Source organism: Notechis scutatus, chromosome 12 (genome assembly GCF_049901735.1).
Source record: "Notechis scutatus isolate UNSWTSFEM ecotype Mainland chromosome 12, rNotScu1.2, whole genome shotgun sequence".
Taxonomy (NCBI): Eukaryota; Metazoa; Chordata; class Lepidosauria; order Squamata; family Elapidae; genus Notechis; species Notechis scutatus.
The window spans coordinates 7,306,549-7,323,526 of record NC_142020.1 but is presented as its reverse complement, the minus strand read 5'-3'; the positions used below and the strand labels follow the sequence as shown (position 1 = coordinate 7,323,526).

At 44.6% G+C, this 16,978-nt stretch overlaps 1 protein-coding gene across 5 annotated transcripts in view; it reads left to right on the top strand.

The window, feature by feature from the left end:
* Positions 1-16,978, top strand: part of WDR90 (WD repeat domain 90) — a 62,104-nt gene that overhangs the window by 9,703 nt on the left and 35,423 nt on the right. For 4 of the 5 annotated variants that reach the window (XR_015750856.1, XM_087973159.1, XM_087973158.1 and 1 more), the window contains exons 5-18: positions 186-356; positions 644-767; positions 1,146-1,213; positions 3,135-3,229; positions 4,447-4,674; positions 6,091-6,153; positions 7,267-7,335; positions 7,783-7,893; positions 9,073-9,218; positions 9,978-10,035; positions 11,973-12,091; positions 12,824-12,985; positions 14,395-14,525; positions 14,901-15,017. Coding sequence is in view for 4 of the 5 variants with exons in the window: in XM_087973159.1 (XP_087829285.1) it covers positions 186-356; positions 644-767; positions 1,146-1,213; positions 3,135-3,229; positions 4,447-4,674; positions 6,091-6,153; positions 7,267-7,335; positions 7,783-7,893; positions 9,073-9,218; positions 9,978-10,035; positions 11,973-12,091; positions 12,824-12,985; positions 14,395-14,525; positions 14,901-15,017 (1,662 nt within the window). In the remaining variant the exon portion in view is untranslated. The remainder of the gene's footprint in view (positions 1-185; positions 357-643; positions 768-1,145; positions 1,214-3,134; positions 3,230-4,446; positions 4,675-6,090; positions 6,154-7,266; positions 7,336-7,782; positions 7,894-9,072; positions 9,219-9,977; positions 10,036-11,972; positions 12,092-12,823; positions 12,986-14,394; positions 14,526-14,900; positions 15,018-16,978) is intronic. The other variant, XM_087973161.1, reaches the window with a different exon arrangement.

Here is a 16,978-nt window from a genome sequence, read left to right as displayed (position 1 = left end):
GGTGGTTTGTATTTGAGGTGAGCGTTAAATTAGGAATTTCCTGTCTGAATGTCCATACTTCTACTTCCTTGTCTAAAAAAAATAATGTTTGGATATCAGAGATCTGGCCATTTGCACACAAGGTTTGAGATTTTTGTGAGTGTGTCAAATGTAGACATTCAGAACTGGCACGTTTGGGCCTTCAGATCTGGTGGGCCTCGCCCCCAGCAACGTGCGATGGACGTGCTTAATCCTGGATCTCCGCCACGTTCTCGGCCTCTACCTGAACAGAACCTACAGTCACCTCAAAAGCGTCAAGCTGTGCTCCAACCTGTCGGTGAAAAACCTCTTCACCAGCGATTTGCTCTTTGACCCAGGTGAGAGTCTTGAAAGAGAGGATGCGGGGATTGCTGTCTTCATGATAGTCCTCGATGCAGGTAGTCCTTGACTTACAGCCATTCATTTCGTGACCATTCAAAGTTACAATGGCACTGAAAAATTTAAACTCTGCCCCTCGCATGCTTGTATTCATATTACAATACTTATATGAAAGGGGAGGGTTTGCATCGTGATATCAAGATAGGCTTTTCAACATCTGGGTATCGTTTCAATCAAGAAGAACAACCATATCTGTCTCATCCTTCTTTCTTTCTTTTTCTTTTAGCGTTGACTTCTTCTGAGCCTCACCATTCCAAGATGGCATTGCATGGTTTCTCTCCCATGCCTCGGGAAATGGCATTTCCTGTGCCCAAAGGAGAACTATGGCACGATCTCTATGATTACATTCGGTAGGTTCGGCTATATTACTTTTTCTTGGGCGTCTAATTTCTTTGCCTTGACATGCTTGGGGCTCTGCATAATATTGCTCAGCCTAAAAGAGAAATGCATGAGGGATATGCTTGTAATTTGGAAGGGGAGGGTCCGAGTAGCAGTGTCCGAGTAGAAATCCCACAACTGGGGGTGGTTTCTAATGAAAACTCCTGTTTTGAGCCTCCAAAACCTGCATACTGGATCATTTTCTGAGCCAAAATGTTTATTGCAGATTGCAGAAACAAGTTTGCCTGGTCAGATTCAGTTGTCTTTGACTTGTTGGCTGATAGAGGCCAAAACTCCGGGCAAAAATTCAATCTGTTGTGCATTAGCTTTTCTCTGATCTTTTTCGTCAGGTTCCCTTCTGATGGATCCAAAATGCCATATGACTCTATTCAGAAAAGCACTTTGAATTCCTATGCTGGTAAGTGAGTGAATTCAAGAGATTGTGGAAATCAGAAATAACGCATAGACAGCTTTCTGAACTTTCCATCCTTCTTACAGAATAAACCAAGAATATATCTAGATATAACTCAATTTATGCATGGATTGATTGATTAGGCTGAGGAATCGTATCATTTCTACCTGTGCTTATCATCTCACTGATAAAATCCTCAACAAATCTCTCTGAAATCCTAGTGTAGTCATTCTCAACTTTCCCAACTTTAAGATGGTGGACTTCAACTCCCAGAATTCTCCAGCCAGCTGGCTGGGGAATTCTGAAAGTCAAAATCCACCCATCTCATAGCTGCCAAGGTTGAGAAACACTGATCAGGGGTCACCAACCTTATGGACCTCAGGGACCACCAAACTCAATTTTAAATCCTGCGGACCACTAATATGACGATGGCTTGCTGATGTTGGTGGGAAAGTCGGTCCCATATTCCAGAGCAGCTGCTCCTCCACCTGGGTGTACCAGTCTGCCATGGACTGGAGGAGCTGCTCCGGGATGACCAAAGGACCAGTCCTGTGACTACTGCAGCTCTCGAATATGGGACTGACTTTCCCACCAACGTCAGCAAGCTACCCTGGGGTGGATTTCCCCCTCCCCCCGCCGTTGGTCTTACCTTCCAGTTCCAGTTTGTGTGGCTCTACTCAAGGTAAGGTTTGTGCTCAGCTGAAGGGTGGGGCTAGCTGGTTGGCAGGCCATATGGGCAGTGCAGCCTTGTGTTCCTGTGAAGCTTGGATTAATTGCTTTGGGGGGAACATTTCTCTGTGGACCACCAAAATTTTCTTGCAGAATACCAGTGGTTCCCAGCCCACTGGTTGCTGACCACTGTCCTAGATCACAGACTGAAAGCAGTTCTAGAAGAAGGAAATTGATAATGAGCCATGATGCTAATTATACCTTTACTTATTCGAAACATATATATGACTCCCCATCTTATCCAAGTAATTCTGGGTTGGGCACAAAAAATGTAAGGTACCAGAAGTAAGACGCTGAGCTTGTCGATCAGAAAGGTCGGCGGTTCGAATCCCTAGCGCCGCGTAACGGAGTGAGCTCCCATCACTTGTCCCAGCTTCTGCCAACCTAGCAGTTCAAAAGCATGTAAAAAATGCAAGTAGAAAAATAGGGGCCCCTTTGGTGGGAAGGTAACAACGTTCCATGCGACTTTGGCATTTACTCATGGCGGACACATGACCACTGAGACGTCTTCGGACAGTGCTGGCTCTTCAGTTTTGTAATGGAGATGAGCACCGCCCTCTAGAGTCGGGAACGACTAGCACGACTAGCGAGGGGAACCTTTACCTTTTTAACAAGTCCTATAGAAAAACCAAAATCAAAAGCCAATACAAAAATAGGGCAAAACAGAGTTGAGAAGGACCATCCAAAGATATGTCAGGATTCCGGCCGTTACCCCCATTAAATCATGAGTCTCGAGCTAAACTTCCAAAACTTAAAACAAGATTTATTGGTAGTTAATATGTCCAGCACTGCCTGGGTGTAGCCGACTCTGAGACACGTCATTCATTGTCACCCTTGACCCTGGTTTTCCCCCGCCCCTGGGTGTATCATAATTCATATTCTCCAATGGGACACCTCCATAGCCAAGAGCCATCAATCAGTCTCTCCAGTTAGAATTTTGTGAGGCAGAAACTTCAGTCACCTAGTTGCTATCTTTGAAAACATTTATGGAATGTAGTTTCGGTTTGCAAGTTGCCACACTGCTCCCTCCTCCCTTTCTGTTGGCTACTTTAAAAAGACCATAGAAATGTTTCAATGAGTTGACAGGATAACTGAGGCACCTCCGAGCAACTCACACACCAGCAGGCACTGCAAGCTCCATGTCCTGAGGTCTTTCTTCTTTGCTTTCCTTCCCTCTTTTCAACCGGCTGTCCCAAAGACGAGCCAGTGACCCAGATTCCCAAGGACGTGTCTCTGAGCAAGCCAGTGCGGGACCGGGTGTCTCTCATCCAGCAAATCACCAGTCCCAAAGAGGTAGGTAAGCTTTGCTCTTTCTTAACACCCAGAGCTGTACAGGAAGTCCTTCCAACCATTCCTTTAGTGACCGACGGCACTGAAAAAAGGGAGTTATGGCTGTTTTTTCAGGCTTATGACCATTGGACACATGGTCAAAATTTGGATGCTTGGCAACTAGTGTGTATTCCAGGGTCACATGATCCCCTTTTGTGACCTTCCGACAAGCAAAGTCAATGGGGAAGCCAGATTCACTTAACAACCATGTTACTAACTTAACTGCAGTGATTCACTTAGCGGCTGTGGCAAGATTTGTAAAACGGGGCAAAATTTGCAACTGTCTCACCGTAGCAACATAAATTTTGGGCTTAATTGTGGTTGTACGTCAAGGACTCCCTGCACAGAATTCACTCATCTGCTTCAAATAGCAATAGCCCTTAGACTTATATACCACTTCACAGTGCTTTTACAGCCCTCTCTAAACGGTTTACGGAGTCAGCCTCTTGCCCCCAACAAACTGGGTCATCATTTTACCCACCTCGGAAGGAGGGAAGGCTGAGTCCACTTGGAACTAGTCAGGATCGAACTGCTGGCAATTGGCAGAGTTTGCCTGCAATACTGCGTTCTAGCCGCTGTGTACCATGGATGGATGGATGGATGGATGGATGGATGGATGGATGGAAGGGAGGGAGGGAGGGAGGGAGGGAGGGAGGGAGGTCGGACAATAGCCCTTAGACTTATATACTGCTTCACAGTGCTTTTACAGCCCTCTCTAAGCGGTTTACGGAGTCAGCCTCTTGCCCCCAACAATCTGGGTCCTCATTTTACCCACTGCGGAAGGATGGAAGGCTGAGTCAAACTGGAGCCTGATGGGATTCAAACTGCCAAATTGCAGTCAGTCAGCAGAAGTAGCCTGCAGTTCTGCACTCTAACCACTGCTCCTCATAACATACATCATAACATATCATTAGCTCAGTCAATTATGGTTGGGTTGGAAGACTGAGTCAACCTGGAGCCTGGTGAGATTCGAACTGCCAAATTGCAGGCAGCCGGCCGTCAGCAGAAGTAGCCTCTGCAGTGCTGCATTCTAACCACTGTGCCACCGTGGCTCAAAGCTTAGCTTGCTAATGTCCCCTGATAACCCGATAACCCGCAGCTCCGTTGCTTCTTGCTGAAGAAAGGGTCATCTTTTGGGTTTGGCCTCCACTTTCCAAAACTTTTTTTTTTTTTTTGGAAAGATGCCTCGACAGTCTCCCCTTCTTACCAAGCACATCCCCAAGATTCACCCATCAAGGTCCGAGCCTGTGTGGACATCCTGCGTTGTGGACCAGAGCCTGAGAGAAGGGTCACGGGCCAGAGGAGATTCCTGTTTTCCCCCCTCTTCGATGGACGATGGCAGCATTCATGTTTACGCCCACAACAATGGGGACGACGCAGTCCGCGCGGTTACCATTGACTCTGACGAGGTAAGCCGCAACTCCGAGCCATTCTTCCTTAGGCATTCCTGTGGACAATTGTTCCCCTTTAACGCAACCATAGGTTTCAATTTGGAAAAAGGGGGAGAGAGAAAATAAATCTCTTGAGGAATTCTTACCACGGGTGAGAGACGGAATCAAAACACAGGACCCAAAGCAAATAATCAGGGCTCCCTGCAGTATTTATTATCAGAGTGTGTAATGGGGGAATTCCCTCCAGAATATAGTGGGGAGAAACTCCTGCGGACAAAAGGATGCGCTCATATTTCCAGAGGACCTTTCAAAAAGGAGGAAAAAATGATAGCCGTTTATCAATAACAGAGGATGTGAACATAAATATTCATAATTAACAAACCTCAGGTAATTTGCCCATCCTTCTATTGTTGCTATCTTTAAGAAAACATTATTGTAAATAATGTAAATTATGCAATAATGTAATATTGTAAAAGAAGCATATCAGTTGCCACAATTATTTTACTAAGCATATGGTGATGGTACGGTTAATCAGGAGACTACAATATTAGTACATAGTAGTTATTTGGCTGCTGAAGATGGCTAATTTATTTAGTTCACACTCATGCACTTATCTAGGCTGACCCATGGGGCGAACTAGCTCCGCTAGAACTTTCATGGAAAATCATGGAACAATTCACAAGGAAACTTTATTTAAACTTTTGCTTGTGGTCTTTATCTATCTATATAAAAGCATAATACCACTCACGCAACATCACAAAATCTCCAGAACCGTAAGGCCTACAAACTTGCAATTTGGCACGTTATGTTCCTCTTGGCTTCTAGGGGCTCACTAAGAAAGGATTTTTCGAAATGACTATCAGAGCATTAATATTTCGTATATTATCTGATGCTAAGGAGTTCTACTCCCCCTCCCCACCTGAAAAGAAATATCTTCCAAATGCAAAACACAAGCAGAGGAGAGGAGGTTCCGTTTCAGTTTCACAGCAGCAAGCAGCTTTAGTACAGAACAGTTGAGCTAAGCCACACCCAGGCTCCTTGCTGTGTTCTTTTTGCTCACACAGCAAATACTCTTTCAGTTTCCAAACAGCCCTCAACTCTCTCACACACTGACAGGACGCTAGCCAGATGAATACCGATGGATGCTGATAGGCAGAGGCAGAATTTCCTCCCCTTATTTTCCTCCCCCAAAACTAAGCCTGATCGCATAGTTTTGTAGTGAAGTAAGGGTATCCAGCTAGTTAACATACGTCTCTGAAGAATTGTTGAATACCTGAAACAGCTGTGACAGGGGCTTTGAATGTGCAGCTTCTCAGTTTAATATGACTTAACAAAAAACTTTTTTTTTTTAACCCAAACCAACTTGCAACATTCTTTTTTTGTCCCTGCCATTCCCTTTGCCCCCAACCTTTAACATGTCCCGGGTTTCTCCAGAACCAATATATGCCGACAGCAGGGCCGAAGACCATCTCTGCCAAGAGTTCTGTTCCCTGCACGGTAAGAAGCAATTTTACTCTTTTGCAAGATGGACCGCTGAAGGCTCCCCTTCTTTTGTGGAAGGAGACTCGCTCACCTGTGGAGATACAATCGTGTCAGGGTTACAGAAGTCTCCACCTCTTTCATTTTTCCCTTCCTACCATCAGTTCCTTTCTGTGACTGATGATAGTTTAGTTCTAGCTATAAGCAGTGGGAAAATGGGGCCAATGATAAATGATGGAAGATGCTTAATACCTGTTCTGACCCAGGCTTTGCAAACTGTAATTATTCACAAACTTGTTTTAAAAACAAGACTTACTTTATTGCAATGCTGGGAATTGTTTTCATTCCCAGCCGGAATTAATCTCAAACAGTCCCTCAAGATATAGCACACACTTTTCAGTTCTGTGAAGTGCTGCCAAAAACAGAAGTATCAAATGAACTAGAAAAGAAACCAAATGAGATACAAGAAAAAACAACCGAAGTACAAAAGAGCTTCAAGGATGACTCGGAACGGATCGAACTACTACTTTGCTTCCTCCAAAGGTTTCATCATCTTGGCCTGACTTTTATCCCTTATGGGAGGGGCAATCACCTCCCAGCCTTGCTCCTGAGTTGCTCCTGCTTCAGCTGCTCTTGCCTTCTAGCAGCTCTGTGCAAATGCGCTCTGGGAATAGGCTCCCTTTGCTCCTCTTCCTCACTGCTGCCAGACTCCGAAGGCTCCAGAGGCAGCACCCCACTCCCAGATGGTCTTGGCCCCATCTCTGCATTGGACGCAGGACCCTCGTCCGAGACCTCTCCAGACACCCTGGCTGGTCCCCATTCTTCCCCACTGTCCGATTCCGCTGCTGTTCTTCACCGGCTGCCGGCGAACCAGATCAGGCTGTTGACCCATCTCGATCAACTGTTTTTTCAAACATACTGGCTAGGGAATTCTGGGAGTTGAAGTCCACGCATCTTAAAGTGGCCACAGTTCAGGAAGGCTGAATTATATATGGCCCAGGGGTTGTCCACCTCTTCTTTAACGAAAAAAAAGCAGAGCCACACTAGAAAGTTATTGTTCGTGTTGATGCAGATGGATGCCTTTCACGTTTGATGCTTCCTGATTCAATGTAACTCTGGATTGGTTTTCAGACGCTGCTACCGGATCCAATTCTGAAGCTAAAGAAGATTATTGGGTTTGGGGGTTGCAGCACCAAATGGGTCAGTATATCCTTATTTAACCAGCATATTTCTCTCCAGCGAGGGAAGAAAAACCATATGTGCCAGTTTGAGTGCCTTCGACGAGAAAGCAAGATAAACATGCAGCATTATCGTGATTCAAGCAGGCTTCCAAGCAAAATGAAACATTATTCTAGGACTAGGATGTTGTAAGATTCCTCTAGATCTTGGAATAGACATGCAAGAAGCCATGTTTGCAAAGCTAATAGATTAAGCCAGGGTAAAGCTTACATTTGACCTCCAATTAAACCTAGTTTGTATGAATTCATTCTGCTAATATATACAATATTGTTCATTTTGTATCTTATTCACAATGACGTTAAAGATTGAGAGGCACCTGTGTGCCATTTGGGTGTCCCAGCAGCCCCAGGGCCTCAGAAGGGGCATCTCTGTTATGAAGGTTGTGACATCATCTTTTTTTTCACCCAGGCATTGTGGGCTTCCGGCAGTTCTGTAGTTGTTTACCCTTGCCACGCTCTGATTGTAGCCATAACAATTGATTCTGGCAAACAGAGGTTTTTTGCTGGCCACACCGACAAGGTATTTTCTTCTCCTTTTGTCCTATGCTTTAACATAGAAGTCATTCCAAACATAGGCATGTCTCTAACATTGAAGAATGTATTATGGGAAATGTCTAGAGTTGTGTTTCTTAGAATAGGCAAGTTTTAACATTTGTAGATGTCAACTTCCAGAATTCCCCAGCCTGCACTGGGAATTCATATTAGTTACTCACCTGATTTTTCTATCAATTTTTCACACATGTGTCTTGATTTTCAGAATGCTGTCAGATCAGCATTTGCCTCCATAAGTCTTTTCATTGCCGATCTTCTTTTGTTCTTGCCCTGTATCCTTGCATCCTTTTGGTTCGGGTAATACTCCCAAGTGTGTGACCCAACTTCCCCATACTGCTGGAAACCCTTTGCACAGACAGTGGCCTGATTTGATTTACAGATGATACAACAGTGGTGAGACTCATCTCTGGGGGGGCGGGATGAGTCTGCCTACTGAGATGAGATGGACCGGATGCTTTCATGGTGTGGAGATAATAACTTGGTCCTCAACACCAATAAGACTAACGAGCTTATAGTGGACTATAGAAGGAACAGATCAGACATCCAGCCCTTGCTTATCAATGGAGACCGAGTGGAGCAAGTGGCCAGTTTTAAGTTTCTGGGTGTTACCATAAAAGAGGACCTGACCTGGGGGGCTCACATTGCAGCACTGGTTGAAAGGGCCCAGCAGAGATTATACTACCTGAGACTTCTCAGAAAACAACGGAATGAAAAACTGCTGATGATCTTCTACCGCTGCACTATAGAGAGTATCTTGACTTACTGCACCTCTGTATGGTTTGCCAATTGCACAGTGGCAGATAGGAAAGCACTCCAGAGGGTTAACGTCATTGCCCTGAGGATCATGGGTTGCCCTCTCCCCTCTTTGGAAGAGCTTTATAGCTCCCACTGCCTTAAGAAAGTTCAAAACATCCTCAAAGATCCATCTCCTCCTGGGAACCCTGTTTTTGAATTATTACCATCTGGCAGACAGGTCAGGATAATAAAAACAAGGACAAATAGGCTTAAAAAACAGCTTCTATCCCAGGGCAATAACGCTATTGAATTCTACTATATAGTACACTGATAGAATTTAATTTCATTGTATGATGTGCAATGATAGTAAACTAAATAAACTAAACTAAACTAAACTAAATTTGCTTTGTAGGTGGCAGCACTGGCGTTCAACAACAAAAGCACTTTGCTGGCATCCGCGCAGATGGGAGAAATGAGCGTAGTGCGTCTCTGGGACTTCCCAAGTGGGAAGTGCCTTTGCGTGTTTAAAACTGGGATCCATTCCATCTCGTGCCTCAGGTAAGTGCTGGGCACCTCGGAAAAAGGGTGGGAGAATGTAAGCTGTAAGACCTCATAGTCTCCCACGTCAGTGTGTTGAGGGGGCTGAGGATATACCAGGTGTGGCTTTTCTATCATGGAACAGCCTTCCAACAGATATTAGTTTGGCCTCTTTGTGAACGTCCTTTGGAAGCGTTTGAAAACCAAATATGGCTCTTGGAGAATGAACATTTGCCATTTTTACACAAAGTTTTTTTTTAAAAGATATGTTGTCTACGGAGGTTCTTATTCGTCCAGATCATGGCTGTCCCAAGGGTGCTTTTATTTTAAAGGCAACTGGACTTTCTGATTTCTCATCTGTTATTAGCTATCATGTTACTGGTTCTTCTTTTCTGTTGTATTTTGTTGTTTTTATTTATTGGAGGACATTTTATTGTGTTTTAGTAGGTTGTTGCAAGTCACGGAAATCTCAATGGCCTGGCTGCATACATAGACAATAAAACAAACCATGAATGAATGAATCAATGAATGAATGAGTGAATGAATCAATGAATGAATGACTTCTATATTTGGTGATGAAGAATTCAATTAATGGTCTGCACTGAGTTTCCTTGGAATAGTTCATGGAACGTCCGATATATCAAATTCTCTGACAGATCTCCATTATCTGTCCTGACAGGCTGTGGCGTCTCCAATTCTTAAGCTATAACAGCCGTCAGTAGCTTATTTTTACTTAACTAGAAATGCTGGGCTCTACCTGCCATTTTTTTTCTCCCCCAGTTTTTCATACAGTGGAAATGTCCTTTGTGGCACCGGGAAAGACAAACGTGGGAAGACGGTGAGTAAATTGGCATTTTGTTCGTAGAACATATGAAGGTAGTGAGGGTTTTCCTCATGTCACTTGCTTCTTTTATCACGTTACCTCGGAGGTCTCCATGGGACATCCTGTAGCTCCCAGGATCTGCAGAGGTATCTCTAGCCTTTCCCTGGTCCCAAACAAGATTTGTGGTGGTTGGGGACTTGGGAAACAATGCTGGGGGCCGAAAAAAATTCCCTCTCCCTTCCAAAGCGGTTGAGATTTTTTTTTCCTGATTTGTGCTTTTGGTGATTTGATTCGTGACTTGCTCATATTTAACTCACTTGTGAATTGATTTAACTGTCAGTTGGTTTCATCTAAAGTCAAGGCAAATGCCCAGAACTGGTTGTGGAGTGGAGGTAAGGGAGTCCTGGTCATGTATTCTTCATCTCATCTACTTATTCCCAGAGATCAAAATGCTAGGTTTCTCGTGGCTGGAGATCTCCGCCCAAGCAGAACCTGGATTCCAGTAGGGACTTTTAAACATTATTAGAGTTGCTTTCCTTTCTGTATTTGCTCTGGACGGTGGTGGAGCTGTTCAAGTGCTGATATTTTGATGCCATCCTTTCATACATTAGAATGGACCACAGATACAGTCGCTCCAAGATGCTGTTTTTTTTCTGATTAGTGTCACCTAATTTTTAAATTGAAGAAGACATTTATGACTCAGGGTTAAACTGCGGGATCCTTGATGCTCTCTGAGCTTGGCTGTTTTCTTGCAGATGTTTCATTATCCAACTATTGTATTGACGATGTTGCTTCATCTGAATCTAGCTTTGTAGCACTTATAGAGCAACTAGACTCCTATCCCCACCAGAATATTCTAAAATGGCACTGCTCTGATTTGTTTCCGTTTGTTCAGATCCCAGGGTTCCTTTTCATTTTTAGGGTTTAGAGCAGCATTCAAAATATCATGCCCGTGTTTCCCCCAAAATAAGACCCTGTCTTATTATTATTATTATTTTTTGCCACCAAAAAAGGCACCAGGTCTTATTTTGCGGGGGGATGTCATCCACTGACTAACCTCACTTGCGTGCATTGCCCTCCGTCTCCCTTTCGTTGTCAGAGGTCTTCAGGAACTTCTTCTGCAGCCAGCTTTTCCTGAAGGCATCTGCAGTTGATAACAGAGCTACAGATCGATCCAGAGCTCTGTTATCGGCTGCAGAGGACTTCAGGAAAGACTTGCTGGCCTTGCCGGCTGCAGAAGTAATGAGCCGGCAAGGCAGGTATCGGGGAGTGCAAGACCTGCCTGCAACTGTCCGAAGGTAAGTAGTAGGGCTGCTCCACCACTCCCATCCCCACCCTAGCTTAATTTTTACCCGTGCATCCTGGAGTGGGCGGGGTCTTAATTAGGGCTTATTTTATGGGGGGGTAGGGCTTATATTGGGCACCCATGTAAAAATCAAGCCAGGACTTAACTTTCGGGGTAGGTCATATTTTCGGGTAGGTAAATGTATAAGTTTGTGTTACTTTGACTCAACTGTGAAGAGCCTGAATCTTCTCTTCATTGACAAAGCGGGAAGAACCCAAGTATTGACTTGCCACCATAGGCGAGCATTTACCCTTTGCTAGACAGACAATTGCTGTCCTGCGGTCTCCTTACGGGGAGCAGATACCCAGAGTCTATGTGGGCAATTTCATCCCCCTCCTTATCTAAAGAGGGTTCCAAGGAACCAGTTTACTCCGTGGCCCCTTGCTCTTTGCCACAGTTGCCAGCTCTTTGCCGAGATGTCTTCTTCAGTCCACCCTCCCTTCCTTGAAAGTTCTGAGCTAAGGTATTTCTTTAAAGCCGTTAATTCTGAGCTTGGTTAAAGAAGAATGGATTTGGGAGTTGTGGAAGAATTTTAGTGGTAGATTTGATCGGGCTTCTCCCGTCAAGGAAAGATCTCTCTAGCAGCCGTTGCGTACCTTCTTGGCAGGTGGTGGTGGTGTGGAACACCATCCAGGTGAGCCGTGGAGGAGAGGTGGTCATGCTGGCCAAAGCTCACACAGATGTGGACATCCGGGCCTTCAAGATCGCCTTTTTTGACGATACCAGGTAAAGAACCGCTTATTCTTCTTGGGGCTAACGGTCATCCTTGCAAGGAGAGCTTTCACAAGAGTCTTTGAATCAGGCGTCAGGAAACGAAGTTGGATATATATATATATATATATATATATACACACACACACACACACACACACACACACACACACACACATATATATACAGTAGTTACAGGCAATAGAAGCCAGCCTGTTATTTATACTTTCTGAGCCTTTTCTTATGCACTCTGTTGCATGCTTGACAACCAAGCTGGAAAGCTTTACTAGATCAACTTTCCTTCCTTCCTTCCTTCCTTCCTTCCTTCCTTCCTTCCTTCCTTCCTTCCTTCCTTCCTTCCTTCCTTCCTTCCTTCCTTCCTTCCTTCCTTCCTCCCTCCCTCCTCCCTCCCTCCCTCCCATTCTTTCTTTCCCTTCCTTCCTTCCTTCCTCCCTCCATCCCATTCTTTCTTTTCCTTCCTTCCATTCTTTCTTTTCCTTTCTTCCTCCTTCCCTTTCATTCTTTCTTTTTTCCCTCCTTCCTTTCTTTTCCTCGCTCCCTCCTTTCTTTTCCTCCCTCCCTTCCTTTCTTCCTTTCCCCCTCCTTCTTTCCTCTCTCCCCCTTTCCCTCCCATTCCTTCTTTCCCATCTTCCTTCCCTCCCTCCCTCCCACCCTCCTTCCTTCGCTCAAGACACGAAGGAAGAATCCCTTTCTCATCCTCTGCTGCCCTGAATTCTCTCACCACAGGATGGTGTCATGTGGCCGAGACAATGTGAGGCTGTGGCGGGTCCAAAGCGGGGCTCTGCGTTCCTGCCCCGTGAACCTGGGCGAACACCGTTCTCTGGAGTTCACAGACCTGGCCTTTGAGGTCGGCCACTCCACCCAGCGTGAGCCCGAGGACCGGATGCTGTAAGAAACTCTCCTTCTCTCTTCTTTTCAAAGCTTTAGACCAAGGCAGGTGTTTCAAGGCAGTTTCTGGCTGTCTTTCTTTAGAAGGCAGACCAACAGGGCTGTGGTCACGACATCTTAGCAAGCATATGAAGATTCTTTGCTGCAGGTTGCTTTGGACTTTGACTGACATCTCGATTCATCCTGAAACTAATTCGTTTTGATTGATGGGGTGATTCAGCTAATATTTCCACTAATGGATTGATTCACACTTCACGTCAACTCATAAAATATTTCTATGGTCTTGTTAGAGTTGCCAACAGAAAAGGAGGGGGGGAGGGGGTTTGAAAAAGCAGATGCGGCAGCTTGGACATCAAAAATGCATTCTATCAATAGTTTTTCAGAGATAGTAACTAGGTGATTGAAGTTTCTGCCGCGCAAAATTCTAACTGGAGAGCATGTTTGAAGACTTTTGGCTATGGATGTGTCCCATTGGAGAATATGAATTACGATACACCCGGGGGGGGGATGGGGGAAAACCAGGGTCAAGGGTGACAATGAATGATGTGCTCAGAGTCGGCTACACCCAGGCAGTGCCGGCATGTTAACTCCCAATAAATCCTTTTGAAGTTTTGGAAGTTTGACTTGAGACTCATGATTTAAATGGGGGTAACTGCCGGAATCCTGACACCTCAATTTAAATGTTAGGTTGTATATTCAGCTTCCATATAAAAGTTTCTGGCACTCAAGAGATAAGTGCCAGAATAATTAAAGGGTACGTCTAGTTTGATGAAAAGAAGGACTAGGGAGTGACATGATAGCCATATTCCAATATCTCAGGGGCTGCCCCAAAGAAGAGGGAATCAATCTATTCTCCAAAGCACCAAAAGGCAGGACAAGAAACAATGGGTGGAAACTAATCAAGGAGAGACGCAACCTAGAACTAAGGAAAAATTTCCTGACAGTCAGAACAATGAATCAGTGGCACAGCTTCCTTCCAGAAGTTGTGACTGCTCCAACACTGCAAGTTTTCAAGAAGAGATTAGACATCCATTTGGGTAAAGTGGTGTAAGGTTTCCTGCCTAAGCAGGGGGTTGGATTAGAAGACCTCCAAGGTCCCTTCCCACTAGTTTTACACTTAATTGTTTCAGCAAGGACAATTTTTCAGCAAGGAAATCTTCACAGTTTCCCCCCCAGCCCCTTTTTGCCTCCTGCATATTTTAGCAGGGAAATATAGGATGTTGCTCCATAACCAGGTTCCATAGGGGTCTTGACACTGGTTTACATAATGCAATGTCTATTTAAGGGAAAGATTCTTTTTTCACTGCCATTATCAGAGTGACTTAGTGGTGACACAATAGCTACAAGCCATAAGAGAAAACTGATTTAAGAATTAAAGCAATTCCTCCCTCCCTTCCTTCCTCCCCTAGGTTTGTTTGCAGCAGAAGTGGGCATGTTTTAGAAATTGACTACAAGAATGTCACTGTCAAAAATGTCCGTCGCCTTTTGCCCTTGGAGACGGGACCCGCTCCTCAGCGAGAGAAGCAAGCTTTTAATTCAGGTATCAGCTCGTGTTTCTGGGAACCTCCCAGGTGCTCAGTTATTACAGCCATTTCTAACTTTGGGAGGCTGGTGAACATGTTCGACTCGTATGGGTGTTTCATTGGACAATCTCGCCACGATGTAAAAAAAAGATGTTGAGACTCTATAAAGAGTGCAAAGAAGAACAACGAAGATGGTTAGGAGACTGGAGGATAAAATATATGAAGAACGGTTGCTGGAACTGGGTATGTCTAGTCTGATGAAAAGAAAGACTTGGGATGACATGATGGCAGAGTTCCAGTATCTCAAGGGCTGCCCCAAAGAAGAGGGAGTCAAGCTATTCTCCAAAGCACCTGAAGGCAGAATCTGTTTTTTCTTCTTCTTCCCCCTCCAGGTCCTGGGATATCCCTAAACAGCATCTGCCTCTCTTCGAGTTTCTGTGCCACTGCCTCTGATGATGGCTACCTGCGCCTATGGCCATTGGATTTCTCAGAAGTCTTCCTGGAGGCAGGTGCGTAGAGCTTAAAAATCACAAGCTAGGTAGGTCTTCCATTCAGGAAATCAACTGGAGATGCCTTTGGAAAGATAAGACACTGGAGGACCTAAATTTGCTCCTATGAGAGTGGTCTATTTCTGGGCTCCTTCCGACCTTGAAGGAGTTTTAATCCATGACCTCAGGTAGTTATACAGTCATTAAATAACCTATACAGACTTATAATAGATTGTTCCATTTAGTTGTTCTGACCAAGGCTTCCTGAGACCATAATTAAGCACACACTTAGTTAAAACAACTCTTGTTTAATTTCAACGCTGGGAATTATGTGCATTCCCAGCCTGTAATGAGTGCCAAACAGTCGCTCGAGATAAGCACCCACCTTTCTCTCCTTTGAATTGCTGCCAACAACTAAAGTGCTGAAGGAACTAAAAAAAACCAACCAAAGTACAAAGTCCACACAGCTTCAAGGATTAATCCGAACAGAACTAATGACTTTGCTTCCTGCAAAGGTTTCATCACCTTTGCCTGTCCTTTATACCTTATGGGAGGGGCAATCACCTCCCAGCCTTACTCCCGAGTCACCCTTTTTGTCTCAGCTGCTCTTGCCTTCTAGCAGCTCTGCGCACACATGCACTGGGAACAGGCTCCCCTTGTTCTTCTGCCTCGCTGCTGCCAGGCTCCGAAGGCAGCACCTACTCCCAGATGGTCCTGGCCCCATCTCTGCATCGGACACAGGGCCCTTGTCCGAGTCCTCTCCAGACTGGTCCCCGTTCTTCCCCGCTATTCTGCTGCCGTCTGCACTGGCTGCCGGCGAACCACAACATTAGCTTCTAAACGTTTCCTAACCATACTAGGCAACATCATCAGCAGAATTGTCTTGTTGTATTATCCTTAGCTTATAAATATCTTGTGTGCCAGTATGGCCATTTGGTTGGTTGTTCGTTTGAAGCAATACTTTAATTTCTGAGCAGCTCCAAATGAACAACCATCCAAATAACCAACTGATCACACTGATACACAAGACATTTATAAGCTAAGGATAATAGGACAAGACAGTCCTGCTGATGATGTTACCTAGTCTGGTAACAAAACGTTCAGAAATTAAATTGGAACAAGCTTGGAGAGTAAACCACTGCCAAAATGCAAAACCCGAGCTACAAGTATATTCTATTATTTCATTGATCATTCAGTCTAACTTCAGTCCTACTCAGTGCTGGAATCTATATTAAAGCTTCCTTAATAGATGGCTGTCCATCTTCTGTTTTAAGACATTGATTGAATGCCCATCATTCCCCCTGATCATTGGTCCCACTTTTGAACAGCCTGGAACTGTTTCCCAGCATCAGTTGAAATCTGCCTTCCCGTAATTTAAGCCCATTATTCTGTGTCCTGCATGATGGGCTAAGAGAGAAAGCAGATCTTGTCTTTTTGTGTGCGACATTCCGTGTTCTACAATTGGACATCTCAGTGCTGTTATATCCCTTCCCTGTGGCATCTTTTTTAAGACCCAAGACATCCAGTTTCCTTTATGTCTCTCCAAACAGTAGGGCATATCCTTCGTGAATTTGATCTCTTTTGAAAGATGTCCAAGCCAGTGGCTTCCAGAGTTTGAAAAAGAAAATTCAGTGACTTTAAAAAAGAACAACCCTACTCTGTAGAGAAATATTTCCTACCAACCAGCTTGCCTGGGGGTAATTACATATTCTACTTATAACAGCAGAGAAAAGATTTCACGTGTACCAAATCGCTCCCTTATTAGAATTACCATTTTTTTGGGGCATAGATTTATCTAGTTCTTTGAGAAAAACTTTAATGTCATGGTTAAAGCATAGGCTAGTAACTGAGAGATCATGAGTTTTAGTCCTTCCTTACACACAAAGCCAGCTGGGTGTCACGTCCCAAGAAATATGAAAGACACGTGGAAGTTACCCGGTGGTAAGGTGGACGACCAATAAATTTAATAAACAATGAAATAA